The 12,059-nt window shown below is 54.1% G+C and overlaps 1 protein-coding gene across 2 annotated transcripts in view; it reads right to left on the reverse strand.

The window, feature by feature from the left end:
- The window catches only part of Tmem184a (transmembrane protein 184A), an 8,727-nt gene extending 722 nt beyond the window's left edge, over positions 1-8,005 (reverse strand). The window contains exons 1-8 of one of the 2 annotated variants that reach the window (XM_005367115.2): positions 7,937-8,005; positions 6,796-7,023; positions 2,615-2,780; positions 2,246-2,336; positions 2,063-2,138; positions 1,888-1,979; positions 1,185-1,354; positions 482-676 (exon numbers count right to left, since the gene is read on the reverse strand). In XM_005367115.2, coding sequence (XP_005367172.1) covers positions 482-676; positions 1,185-1,354; positions 1,888-1,979; positions 2,063-2,138; positions 2,246-2,336; positions 2,615-2,780; positions 6,796-7,023; positions 7,937-8,005 — 1,087 coding nt within the window. Of the gene's footprint in view, positions 1-472; positions 677-1,184; positions 1,355-1,887; positions 1,980-2,062; positions 2,139-2,245; positions 2,337-2,614; positions 2,781-6,795; positions 7,024-7,936 lie in introns of those variants that run through there. The other variant, XM_013353758.2, reaches the window with a different exon arrangement.
- Between the last annotated feature and the right edge of the window lie 4,054 nt (positions 8,006-12,059).

Raw genomic sequence — 12,059 nt, forward strand, 5'->3', positions numbered from 1 at the left:
TTTTTCTCTCTCTCCTCTCTCTCTCTCTCTCTTTCTCTCTCTCTCTCTCTCTCTCTCTCTCAGTTTTTTGAGACAGGGTTTCTCTGTGTAACAGCCCTAGTTGTCCTGGAACTCGCTCTTGTAGCCCAGGCTGTCCTCTAACTCACAGAGATATGCCTGTCTCTGCCTCCCGAGTGTTGGGATTAAAGGCACTCCTGTGTCTTAGCCTTGGTCTTGGGCTATCTTTGAATAGACTCCTGCCTTGAGTGGCCAGGAGCCATGCAGTCACCAGCCATGTGGCCAGTCAGCACACTCACTAGGCCAGCCAACTCAGCCACTCTTGACACCCTCCGCAAGCACCAAGTATTAAGAGAGTAGCTTCCTCTGTCCACATCTTTCAGAGCTCACAATCTCCCCTTGCCTGCCTGGCTAAGACCCCTCCAGGGATGGGCATCATGGCTGAGCCATTGCAGGTGCTCCTCAGTGGTGGGGCCCAGCTCACCTGGCGAGTTCTTCTTCTCTGAGTACACCTGACTGGGAAAGGCATAGCGCAGCGCAAGCGAGGCAAACAGCATCTCAACGCAGATAAGGAAATTCTGGTAGCCAGCGGCGAGGGTACCAGCCCCCACCCTGGTGCCGTCCACGGCCTGGACCTCAGGGATGACCCCACACCTCTCCAAGATGGCCAGCACCACTCCTAGAGACAGACAACCATTCAGGTCCCATTGCTGGATGGAAGCTGAGCCCTGCCAAGGTTCTTACTGAAGCCGAGGGTATGCAGGGGGAAAGGCTAGCCTTATCCCAGGATTTCTTTGATACTGACCACATTGGTGGAGAGGCTGTGGTTGAGAAGGGCTGGGTACCTCAAAGTCAGGGTTCCTGTTTCTCACCCAGACATATCCAACTTGGGCCTGGGGATCCCTGCTTTTATGCTGCTGGCTGTTGGGACTGAGTGAGATCTCATGGCCTGCTGGGGGCTTGGTGGGGACCAGGGTTCTGGAAGCCAAGGCTTCCTACTGTTGACAGATCTCATGGTCAACAGGCTCCCCTCCAGACTCTGCCAGCTCTGAGCTGAGCAGCTGAGTTAGTGACTTTTCGTAAGGTTACAGATGCCGAGGCACACAAGGTTGAGATAGAGGTCAGATCTGAACCCAGGTCCCAGGGATGCCAGTCCTGGCCCCACACCCTTGCCCAGGCTCACGCACCCTGCCAGAAGGAGAGGAAGATGATGGCTTTGATGGTGAAGAACTTGAGCATTGGCTTAAAGGGCCTCAGGAAGTCTCTGGTAGCGAAGTAGAAAAGGAGCAGAGCATAGAGAGCCAGGCTAACTGAGGTAAAGTACACGATGGTCACGTACAGGTAGCCGCTGTGGATGCTGGGTCAGAGGAAGTGCTGGTTAGAATAGTCCCTCATGACATTCTTTTAGCCTGTCCCCTGGCTGGGCACCACAACCCCCAGGATAGCTCCATCTAGATCCTCCCTCCAGGGCCTCAGACAGTACCAAAGGGAGTAGTGGTTGGGGGCCTGGGGTTACATGGTTCAGGAACCTCCCCCAGAGCTGTGGCCTGTCCTCCTGGGCCCTCCCACAACCTTAGCAATGTTTTTGTTTGTTTGTTCTGAGGCAGGATTTCATGTAGCCCAGGCTGGCCTCAAACTCCTCAGATAGCCAAGGATGACCTCTAGTTTTTAATCCTCCTCTATCAACCTCCCAAGTGCTGCATGTCAAGTGTGTACCACCACCACACCTAGTTTATATGAAGTTGGGGATAGAACCCAGACACTCATGCATGCTAGGCACACACTTTACCAACTGAGCTACAGCCCACAGAGAGGGGGAAGAAGGCCGCTTGAGGAAGGGACCTGCGGGGGAGCCCTGCCCCTCAGACACCTGCTCACAGTCCCCCTTACTTGAAGTCCCCATCGTGGTATTTGTCGAAAGCCTGGAGGATGATGGTGGTCAAAGCCATGACAGGTTTCACGATGCAGAACTGTAGTGTGGCCTGGGATGGGGGGGAAGGGAATGAGATTGGGATGGGGTGGGGTGGGGTGAGGGCATTGGGGTGGGGTGGGCAGGCCCCCTCACCTGTTTGCAGAAACGTAATAAAGTGATGGAATAGAACATGCCACGGAGGCAGCAGGTCCCGTAGATGCAGCTGGACCTGCAGATGAGGAAGATGTCATTAAGGTCACTAGGAAGATAATTGGGGGTTCTACAGTGTGGCCTGGCTTGGGCCCCAGATGGGGCGGGGCCTGTGGGTGGACTCACCGGATGGGTTTGCCACGGATCTCAGCCAAGATGGCGCTCTCTCCCCCCAGATATTGGAAGCACAAGGCCAGGAAACTGTAGATGACAAATGCTGCAGGGGGACAGGGGATGACAGTGAGGGTCAGTCACAGAACCCCTCTGCATGCAGGTGCCACCAGATCCACTCAGCATACCCCAGGAGAGGGAGCGAGCTTACTCAGACTGTGAGTTCCAGGCATCGAGGTTGCCGATTGCGCAACCCCGGAAGCAGGTCCCAGCTGAGACAGGGCACCTTGGGGTTGATGGCAGGGGAAGTGTGTGCAGGTAGGTGTGCGTGTGTGAAGCTGAGGGTCCCCGCTAAGCTCCCGCAGGCCCAGCCTGGAGTATCACCTTCATAGCAGTCTCGCACAGAGTCTAAGTAGACGTAGTATGGATGGCCCCCGAGGAGGAGGAGGCTGAGCCATGAGTCGAAGGCGTAGATGGGCACAATGAACAGGAGGCGGATGACGAAGCGCTGCTCTTGCGGGACGGTGTAGGAACGCAGGTGCGAGTAGATCTGTGGCAGAAGAGTTTCTGTGGCGCCTCTGTCCCTGCTCCTGGCCCTGTCGTCCACCACATGGGTGCCAGCCCGAATACAAGAGGAACCGGAGCCGGGCAGAGCTCCAGGCTGCCCTCCCTCTCCTACACTGCCTAATGTTCCACTGAGCACAGGATGAGTAGAGAGTGGAAGCCATCAGAGGGAGGTTGTAGCGTATATATTAGAAGAAGAGTCAAATCTGCTTATGACAGGAGCATCGTGGGTGGGTGCAAGACCAGTTGAGCATCCCTGGCTCCAACTAGGAAGTAGGACTGGGGAGGTGGCTCAGTTGCACCTTTGCAAGCATAAGGACCGGAGTTCAAGCCAGACTCATGAACAAAAAACTAGGTACATTAATGCATGCCTTTAATCCCAATGCTGGGGAGGCAGAGACAGCTGGCTCTCTAGAACTCACTGGTCAGCCAGTGCAGCCAAATCAGGGAACTCCAGGTCTCCGTGAGAGACTGTCCCTTAAAAGTAGGATGGATGGTACCTGAGGAATAACACAGGAGGTAGCAGGGCAGGGTCCTGGCTAAGGTAGAGTCCTTACCTAGCAAGAGCAAGGCTCTGGATTCAATCCCTAGGACCTGCTCCCTCAAAACTGAATACATGCTTAATATATACAAATATATATATTTTAGTTTTCAGTATAGCCTGACTTACTATGTAGCCCCGGCTGACCAGGAATTCACTCTGTAGACCAGGCTAGCCTTGAACGAATTGAGATCTGCCTGCCTCTGCTTCCCAAGTGCTGGGATTAAAGGTGTGAGCCACTGCCAGACTTTATTATTGAATGTAACCCAAAGTCTTGAGCAGACTAAGTGAGTGGTTTCCCACTGAACCATATCTTCAGCTCTTTGAAACAGTATCAGTGGGCAGGGAGTGTGGCTTACTGGGAAAGCACTTGTCTAGCATGTGTGAAGTCCCAAGCTCAATCCCCAGTACCACCAAGAAAAAAAGCGTTTGCAATTAACAAATAAAAACATTATGCATCTATAGCATCTGCACTGAGGATATGCCATTATGTGTGGGTGTCTATGGAGGCCAGAAGAGGGTGTCAGATCCCCTGCAGCGGGAGTTACAGACAGTTGAGTCTGCGGGCGCTTGGTCCTCTGCGAGAGCCTCAAGTACTCTTAACTGCTGAGCCATCTCCCCAGCCCCTCCTTAGGGGATCTGCAGGCACATGCTCTACCACTGAGCCACACCGCTAATCCTCGTTCACTCTTGAGAAGAGGGACAGAAGTACCTTCCAGGGTCATTCCTCAGACACCACGCTCATACCGTGGGATGAGATCTTGCACTGAACCTGGAGGTCATGGATTTGACTCAACTTACAGCGGGCTGGTCAGTTTCAGGGATCTGATTGGTCATCCCTCCTTGGGGTTATAGATGTGTCCTGCTCTGCCTGGCATATTTTTTATGGGTCCCAGAGATGGAGCTCTGGTCCCAGGCTTGCACGGCGGCGGAGCCATCTCCTGTTTTGACAGACCATAAAAGGCTGAGACCAGCCAACCTCATGCCTCACTTGATTCTGTGACATGGTATGAAATCTTAAAAAAAAAAAGACTGTTGTTGCTTTTGAGAGAGAGTCACACTATGTAGCCCAGGTTGGCCTTGAATGCATGATCCTTCTGCCTCAGCCTCACCCAGTGGTGAAGTGATGAGCCTGTCTGTCACACTGAGCCTAAAATTCATTCCTTAGACATTTTCAAAACTTGTAACATATTTTGATGCCCTGTGGGGTCATCTTGAAGAACATTCCCGAAGTCAGGACATTCACTCATCCAACAAGAGTTTCCTGGGTTCTGCTAAGTGTCAGAACTCAGTAAGGAGACCTAAATGTCCCCTGTGGTACAGGTAGGCTCTCAACTTGGGGACCATGGCAGGCCTCTTGCTCTTTGATCCCTTCAAGGAATCTGTCCCTTTACAGAAATAAAGAGGAAAAAAAAAATCTGTGTGTAAAGAGGTTCATCACATGAACCCCAGTAACAACTGCTGGGGCTACGCTCACCATGGGATGCCAGGCTCACCCCATAGAGCCTATGTGTGGAGGAACGCTATATAGTCAGTAAGAACGGGGCTCCAATGCACAGCTCTACGGGAAATCCTCTGACGAGACGAGGTACCCAAGGTCAGAATAGGAAGCCAAGCAGGTTCAAGTGTCATCTCTGCCTAATGAAAATGGAAGGAAAGGGCTAGGGATGTGTTTCAGTGGATGGAGTGCCTGCCGAGTACAAAGGAAGCCCAGGGCTTCATCCTCAGCTCCATATCAACCGGGAGGTGTTGACGCACACCTGTAATTTCAGAACTTGGGAAATGGAAGCAGGAAGATCAGGAGTTCAAGGTTATCCTCTGCTACGTAGGGAGTTCGAGGCCGGCCATGCTGGGCTACAAGATGTTGTCACAAACAAAACAAAACAAAAAACCAATCCAGGAAGGTGATTATGCTGTTCGTCTTAAAGTTTTTCTGAATTTTCTGTATTTTTTCTACCAGAAACAGAATAGGAGCATGCCCCCCACACCCACCCCCAGTTCTAGGAACAGAACCCAGGACCTCATGTGCCCTCAGCCGTACTCTGCTTCTGAGCCATTCTCTTTCCTGTTTTATCTGGGGTGGGGGTCTTGCTAGCTGTTCAGGCTGGTCCACAGAGGCCTTCTCTTGTGATCCTCTCGGGTCAGCCTGTGCCCCTAAGCCCCTCTGTACAGAGTCTCTAAGAGGAAGTAGGCTAGGAGCTGGGTGCCTCCTCCTGGTTCCAGGCCCCTGTGAGGAAGACTCTTCGGGGAGGTGCCCTGCGGGGCACGGAGGTCATGCTTTTGGAGGGAGCTGTCACAGGGCTGTGTGGGGTGTGAAGGCTGCTGGCGTCAGAGACCAGCTCCTTATCAGTCCCTTCCTCCCTCCCCAGCCGCTGAGGGAGGACAGAATGTGACCAGCCAGCGGGGAGACCTTTCCCAGGCTAGCACCACCTGGCTGGTGACCTTGACAACTTGCTGCCCTCTCTTGCCTCAGTTTCTCCATTTGTAAATGGAGGTGTTGATCCTCTCTCTGTGCCAGCCCCTACTCCCCCCAGAGGTCATCCTGCTGATCCTAACAAGTGGCTGACACCTGCCTGGCCTGCCCTCAGGGCCAGGCCTGTATCCTGGTTACTGAGGCACACCTGGCCAGGTACCAGTCAGCAGGTGGCTGTCACAGGCAGAGGTGTTTACTTAGTTCCTGCACACAGCTTACCTACTGACTCAGGCCTTCCCCTGGTGCCAAATGGGTGTTCCAAAGGGCCTGGGGCTTTCAGCTCCCAAAACCAAACTCCAAGTCCTCAACTCTCTGGCTCCAGCTCCCCAACTGCTACCATATTCCAGCTGCCATCTTCCTCCCCCAGTTCTCCACTCTGCCTGCCCAGCCGCTAGCCCAGCTTCTTACTTCACAACTCTCCTAGTTCCACACACTGCCTCTCGGCTCACAGCCCTTCCAGTTCTTCCCTGCCCCAGTTCCCATTCCTCTCAGTCCCCAGTCTCCTAGCTCCGCTCCTTCTCCCATCTTCCTGCCCCTCCTCCCCAAACTCCCGATGTCTGACTTGAGGTTCTCTGTATAGAGCAAAGTCCAAGCCCTGGCCATTCCTGGGGTGGGGGGGAAGGCCCTTTCTCTTCCAATTGTGTGAGCCTGGGGAAGCCTCCGGTCATCTCTGAGCCTTAGTGTTCTTGTTGTCTGGGACCTGGGACCAATCACTGATCTTGGTGAGCAGAGTGAGAGGCCTCAGACATGACTGGGGGTGCCCACCCAGCAAAGTACCCTCTGTCTGGCTGAGACTTCCCACCTTGGGTTTGGCCCTTGCATGTAAGCCCTGGACAAGGGCCATAGACGGACACTATGCCTGGGGTGTCCAGTACTGGAGGCTATGACTGGAGATTCCATGATCCCAGTATCTGTCCATGGGGGTCCATCTGAGCCGTGCCGGGTCCCATAGAGACTGTGAGCCCAGCAGGGTTTTGGGGTGCTTACCTGGTGGCAGGTTAGGAGCAGAGCAGTCCATACAAACACGCCTGACACACCTCGGGCCAATCCACTGGTGAGGAAGAGCTGGTGGGGTCCCTGTGAGCTGTTGTCCACGCGCTCCATCTGCGGCCCGGCTGCCACCGTGGGCATTGCCGGAGAGGGGCTGGGTGGAATCCAGGTCGCTGACACCAGGGGAGCTCCGGCTGTTTTCAGAAAGCCTGATGCATTCCTCATCTGCAGAAGCCAACAAAGGAGTGAGCAGCCAGGGCAGCCCCCTCCCCTCCGTAGGAGTGTGAGGGGCAGGAGGTGGGGCAGGAGATGGGCAAGGCCATGTGGGTGTCGCCCAGGGGCCAGCTCTGCCCACAGCCGTTTCTGCCTGCCTGGCTACCATCCCTAGTACCCTGCCCATATCCATGGAAGCTTCCCTGGGGGCCCACCGTGGCCACCTGTCCCCTTTGTGGGAGTCTGCCCTGGCTTTCCTACCCATTCTCCTGACTCTGGGTAGCCGTGGGATCCCACTTGAAGGACAAGGGACCTGGCCGCTTTGCTGCCTGGGGCTCAGATCCTGGGTGGATGTTCTGGGAGGAAGCCCCCTCAGGTTCCTATGTGCTCTGGGCTTATTGACAGCTATTTCCTAGGATTCAAAGACTGTTTCTAAGCAGGTGGCGATGGCACGCACCTATAATCCTAGCAAATATAAAGCCAGCCTGGGCTACCTAGTTACTCAGTTTCAAAATAGAAAAATATCTCCAAACATATTTTTCTATTTTGAAACTGTAGGCAGAAATCCTTAATAAATAAATAAATTAAAAAAAAAACCAAAATAGAAAAATATCTCCAAACAAACTCAAATTCAAAGCAAACAATAAACCCGAAACTTGTCTGGGAAGTGGGGATCCACCTGCCTGGGACATTTGGGAGGGATGGCCAGTAATCATACCTTCAGGCAGGAGAAGGTGCTCCACCCCCACCACCGGTGCTGGTCCGCCCCCACCCGACCCTTGCTTGCCTCTCTGACTCTGGCCAGATACTCTTTAGGGTCTCCACAAGCTCCAGCAGTAAGCAGTAGTGCGTGTGCCAGCTGGGAGCCAACAACCTTGGGCCTCTTTCCTACCCTCAGTTGTCTGTCACGGGGGCGGGAGCCTACCTCGGTGAGCAGGAAGCTCTTTGGCCCAGGCCTGAGAGGCCTAGCCTCATGGGAAGCCTGGCTAGTCATTCACGCGGCCACATGGCCCCCACTGGAAGCCAAGCTTCGGTTTGGGGCAAGGCCGGTCTCTGGAGGGTAGCGCTAGGCCAGGAAAGGTACACAGGGCCTCACCTGGCCAATGGCCCACCTGGGCTGAGGGCTGAGGGAGGGGCAAAGGGAGGGGAAGCTAAGGCTTGTCCCCGCCCCTGTCGACACTCTATCCCTCTGGGGCTGTTTGCTCAGCAGCAGCTGGCTTCCAGGAACAGCCTGGCTGGCAGGTGCCTTCACCTGCTGGCACCAGGTTGTCAGGCAGTTGAGCAGGCAGGGAGAAGAGAGAAGGGAGTGCGTGAGCTGGGCCAGCTGGAGGAAGAAGGCCATGGGGGATTCGAGGACATAGAACTTCTTTTTTGAGTGGTGAGAAAGATCTAGAACTAGACAAAGTGGGGGCTGCCTATTGTGAGCATCCCTACTACTCCAGAATTGTGCACTTAAAACTGGGTAGTGCTGAGGATGTGGCTTAGTTGGTGGAGTGCTGGCCTAGCATGCGTGAAGCTCAGGGTTCCACCCCGTGTCGCATAAACCAAGTGGGCTGGTGTCCGACTGTTTTCCCAGCACTTCAGTTAAAGGCAGGAGGGTTAGAAGTTCAAGGTCATTCTTGCTACAAACTGCTTTAGGCTAAACTGGGCTAGTGAAAGCCTGTCCCACTGAATCCATCACTATACATATTCATGAATGAATATACAAATGAGCGAAAAAATAAAAATGGGTAAATTTAATCAAACCTCATGGCATAGGCCTGTCATCCCAGCTACTTTGGAATCTGAGGCAACACTGGTAAACCAAGACCAGCCTAGGATACAGAGTGAATTCAAGACCAGCTTGGGCAACTTAGTGAGATCCTATCTAAAAATAAAATATAAAAAGTGGGGGGCTGGAGAGATGGCTCAGTGGTTAAGAGCATTGCCTGCTCTTCCAAAGGTCCTGAGTTCAATTCCCAGCAACCACATGGTGGCTCACAACCATCTGTAATAAGGTCTGGTGCCCTCTTCTGGCCTGCAGGCATACACACAGACAGAATATTGTATACATAATAAATAAATAAATATTAAAAAAATATAAAAAGTGTGCTGGGAATGTAGTTCATCTTTAGACTGTCTTCCTAGAATCCCCCAGTGAGGGGCTGGGGTGTGGCTCAGTGGTAGAACACCTGCCTAGAATCCCTACCATGTGACATGCCTGTGGAAAGAGACTCACCTGTCCTGGCTCCTGGAGTAGGTGGGGGCTCTGGCCATATCTCAGGTTTGTTCTGGATTCATATGGGCTTTACCACTGGGTGCATTATGATGTCACCCATCTGATCTTTGGTGCCAAGTGACCCTACTGATGACTTAGACAAGGCTTCAGGCTACTGTCCTTTTGGAGTTGAGACACGGACACTGGAGGCTTAGCACGTGTCTGGGATACTCCAGAAGTACCCAACTGTACAAGGCTGAGATCTGTCAACCCCATGATCCCTTCTAATCCATGTCTTCTCATCATGTACTTCCCTTGACTGCACATGTCCTGGGAGTCATTCCCTGACTGCTTAGGCCACCTCTGTCCCTGACATACAGGCCCTGGACCATGGCTGCAGCACCCTCACCTCCCAGATACTGATGTCCCGGCCTTCTGTCACTTCTAGCAATGTCTCCGTATCCCATTGCTAAAAGCTTTCATCTGAGATCTGTTTGGGTGTTTATCTGTCCTTCTTGTTAGGAGTTTCTGGAACCTGACGCTGTGCCTGGGTCCTTAATAACACAGAAGCCCCCCCCCCACCCCATTCTTGGGCCTCCAGATCATGCCTCGACCTCAGCAGGCTCTGCCCCCTGCTGGAAAACTTTGGTCATTGCAGTATCTTCCCAGTGGGTTCTAAGCTGTGAGGTGGGAGAGATCAGGTAGCCATCTCAGGAATGGATTTTAATGGAGGCGATGGAACCCTTCTGGGTGGTGGAGCCCCCTTTCTGGCTCCCCCTTCTGGGCATGTGAGGTGGGGGCAGAGATGGGTCTCTGCTGGGTGCACTGTGTGGCTTTGGCAAACACATCCTTGATATGTCTAGGGCTGGGGACCATCTTTGCTGCCTGGCTCTGGAACAAGGGAAGGGCTTGCCAAATGACTCGCCTGCAGAGGGAGTCCACAGACTCGACAGAGTACCACATCCCAGAAGCTGGAGAAAGAGGGGGAGCCGCTGTGCTGAGCTCAGATACAGCTGGAGAAGTGAGGGGTCACAGGGGAAGGCGGCAAGAGAAAAGCTAGCTTCTTATCCCTGCTTCTTCACACACACACTGCCGAGTGAGGCCTCACCAGAGGCCGGTATCAGAGACCACAGTCACAGAGGGCTGGGCCCTGGTCACACTCATATGAGGATAGTCCCACTAGCCTACTGTTCACTGTGACCAGGACACTAGACTCCTGCCAATCCAGAAGGCGGTACTGAGAGAACTGGGGGTGGGGGTTCAGGAGAGCCGCTCTGCCTGTTCCTCGCTTCCACCCCTGTCCCATGGCCTCCACCTCTGATGTGGGCTGTTTCCACACTGGGCTTCAGGCTGGTCTGTGGCAAGTCTCTAGCTGGCCATGTGGTCTCTCTAGAGTCGGGGTCAGGGTTTGTTTGCCCCGGGGTAAGTAACCTGCTGGTAGAACTTGCTGGCTGAGCTGACACATTCAGGGCGGGCCCTGAAGGGTGGGCAGTATAATTTTGGCATCCAGTCGCCCCAGGCTCATCTCCAAATCCTCTGGATCCCCTGCTAGTGTCCACTGGGTGTCAGTGAGGTTTGTTTCTGTCAGCGCTCTGGCCCTGATCCAGCTAGCACCCACACCTGAGGCGTGGCAGGGCGGAGATGAAGCCAAGAGCTCCCTATGGGTCAAGGTGCTCAGGTAGGTTGAGAGGCCCTGGGTTTCTCTTTTTGCGGGTTCCAGGAAGTCTGGGTGATGAGTCCTGATTGCTGGCCTTCCGTGTTGGGGATCCCCACAGCCACCCCTTCTCTCTGCCTGTGCCTCCTCCAGCTGAGACTTCCAGCCTACCTGCCTAAAATACGAGTCTAGAATGTGTATGTAGTGCCTTCTGGTGACCGGGATGTGGCCCCTACTTGGATAGATGTAGCCTTGAGAAAGGTGGGGGCAGACAAGTCAACATGACCAAGCCTTGCCTCAGTTTCCCCAGGCTTTTATCTTTCTGTTTATGGTTTCACAGAGGGTCTCGACACACAGAGGGGACTCGGGTTGCTAATCTCAGGTGGCTATAGGTTCTCTCACCAGGCCAGTGAGGACCTGGGGTTCAGAGCCAGCTCAGCTGCCTTGGTGTCAGCTGAAGCACAGGTGGATCCCTGACTTTCATCCCTGAGGATGAGTAGGATCTGCTTGCGCCCAATGGCCCTAGACCCCATGGTGGGTCATCCCCGTGATGTCTGCCAACTGTACCCCCTCCTGCTCCTGTACCCACCTTCCTCTCTAGACCCGACTCTTCAGCCTTCAGAGAACCTGTCGGGGCCTGTCCGGGCTTGACTTTGCCCCACAGCCAGATGCCAGACTTGGGTGTGGACCTGGGGGCCCTTCCACTTGGAGATGGGCAAAGCCTTGCCTTGGTCCTGAGACCCTTCGTAGTAAGGAGGGAGTCTGGACACAGGTGGAGAAGATTGGCTAGGGGATGAGATTCTCTGATTCTTGGTAGCGTGTCCCCACCATGTTGGTGTCGTGGGGCCACTGCTTGGACACCATTCTATTCCTGAGCCAGCCCCACACGCATGCACACTCACTCACACCCACACAGCTCACCTCCATGGTGGCTCTGGGCAGCTGGCAGGGCCCACTGGGCTGGTGCGTTGCTTTGGTTTCTCAGGACACACTCTGCAGTTTCCGGACCTAAGGAGGTCCCTCCTCAGTGTGGTCTCCAGATCTCTGCTGTCCTTCTTCTCAGCAACCAGGGAAGCCCAGGCCCCTTGGATACTCTTGCTGCTTCCCGAGCATGGCTTCTCAGAGGCCCTGAAACTCCTCCCAGTCCTGCCTGGCCTGCCTTGCCTGCCCAACAGCCTTGTAGGAACACACCCTTCA

Source organism: Microtus ochrogaster, unplaced genomic scaffold, assembly GCF_000317375.1.
Source record: "Microtus ochrogaster isolate Prairie Vole_2 unplaced genomic scaffold, MicOch1.0 UNK16, whole genome shotgun sequence".
In the NCBI taxonomy this organism is placed as follows: Eukaryota; Metazoa; Chordata; class Mammalia; order Rodentia; family Cricetidae; genus Microtus; species Microtus ochrogaster.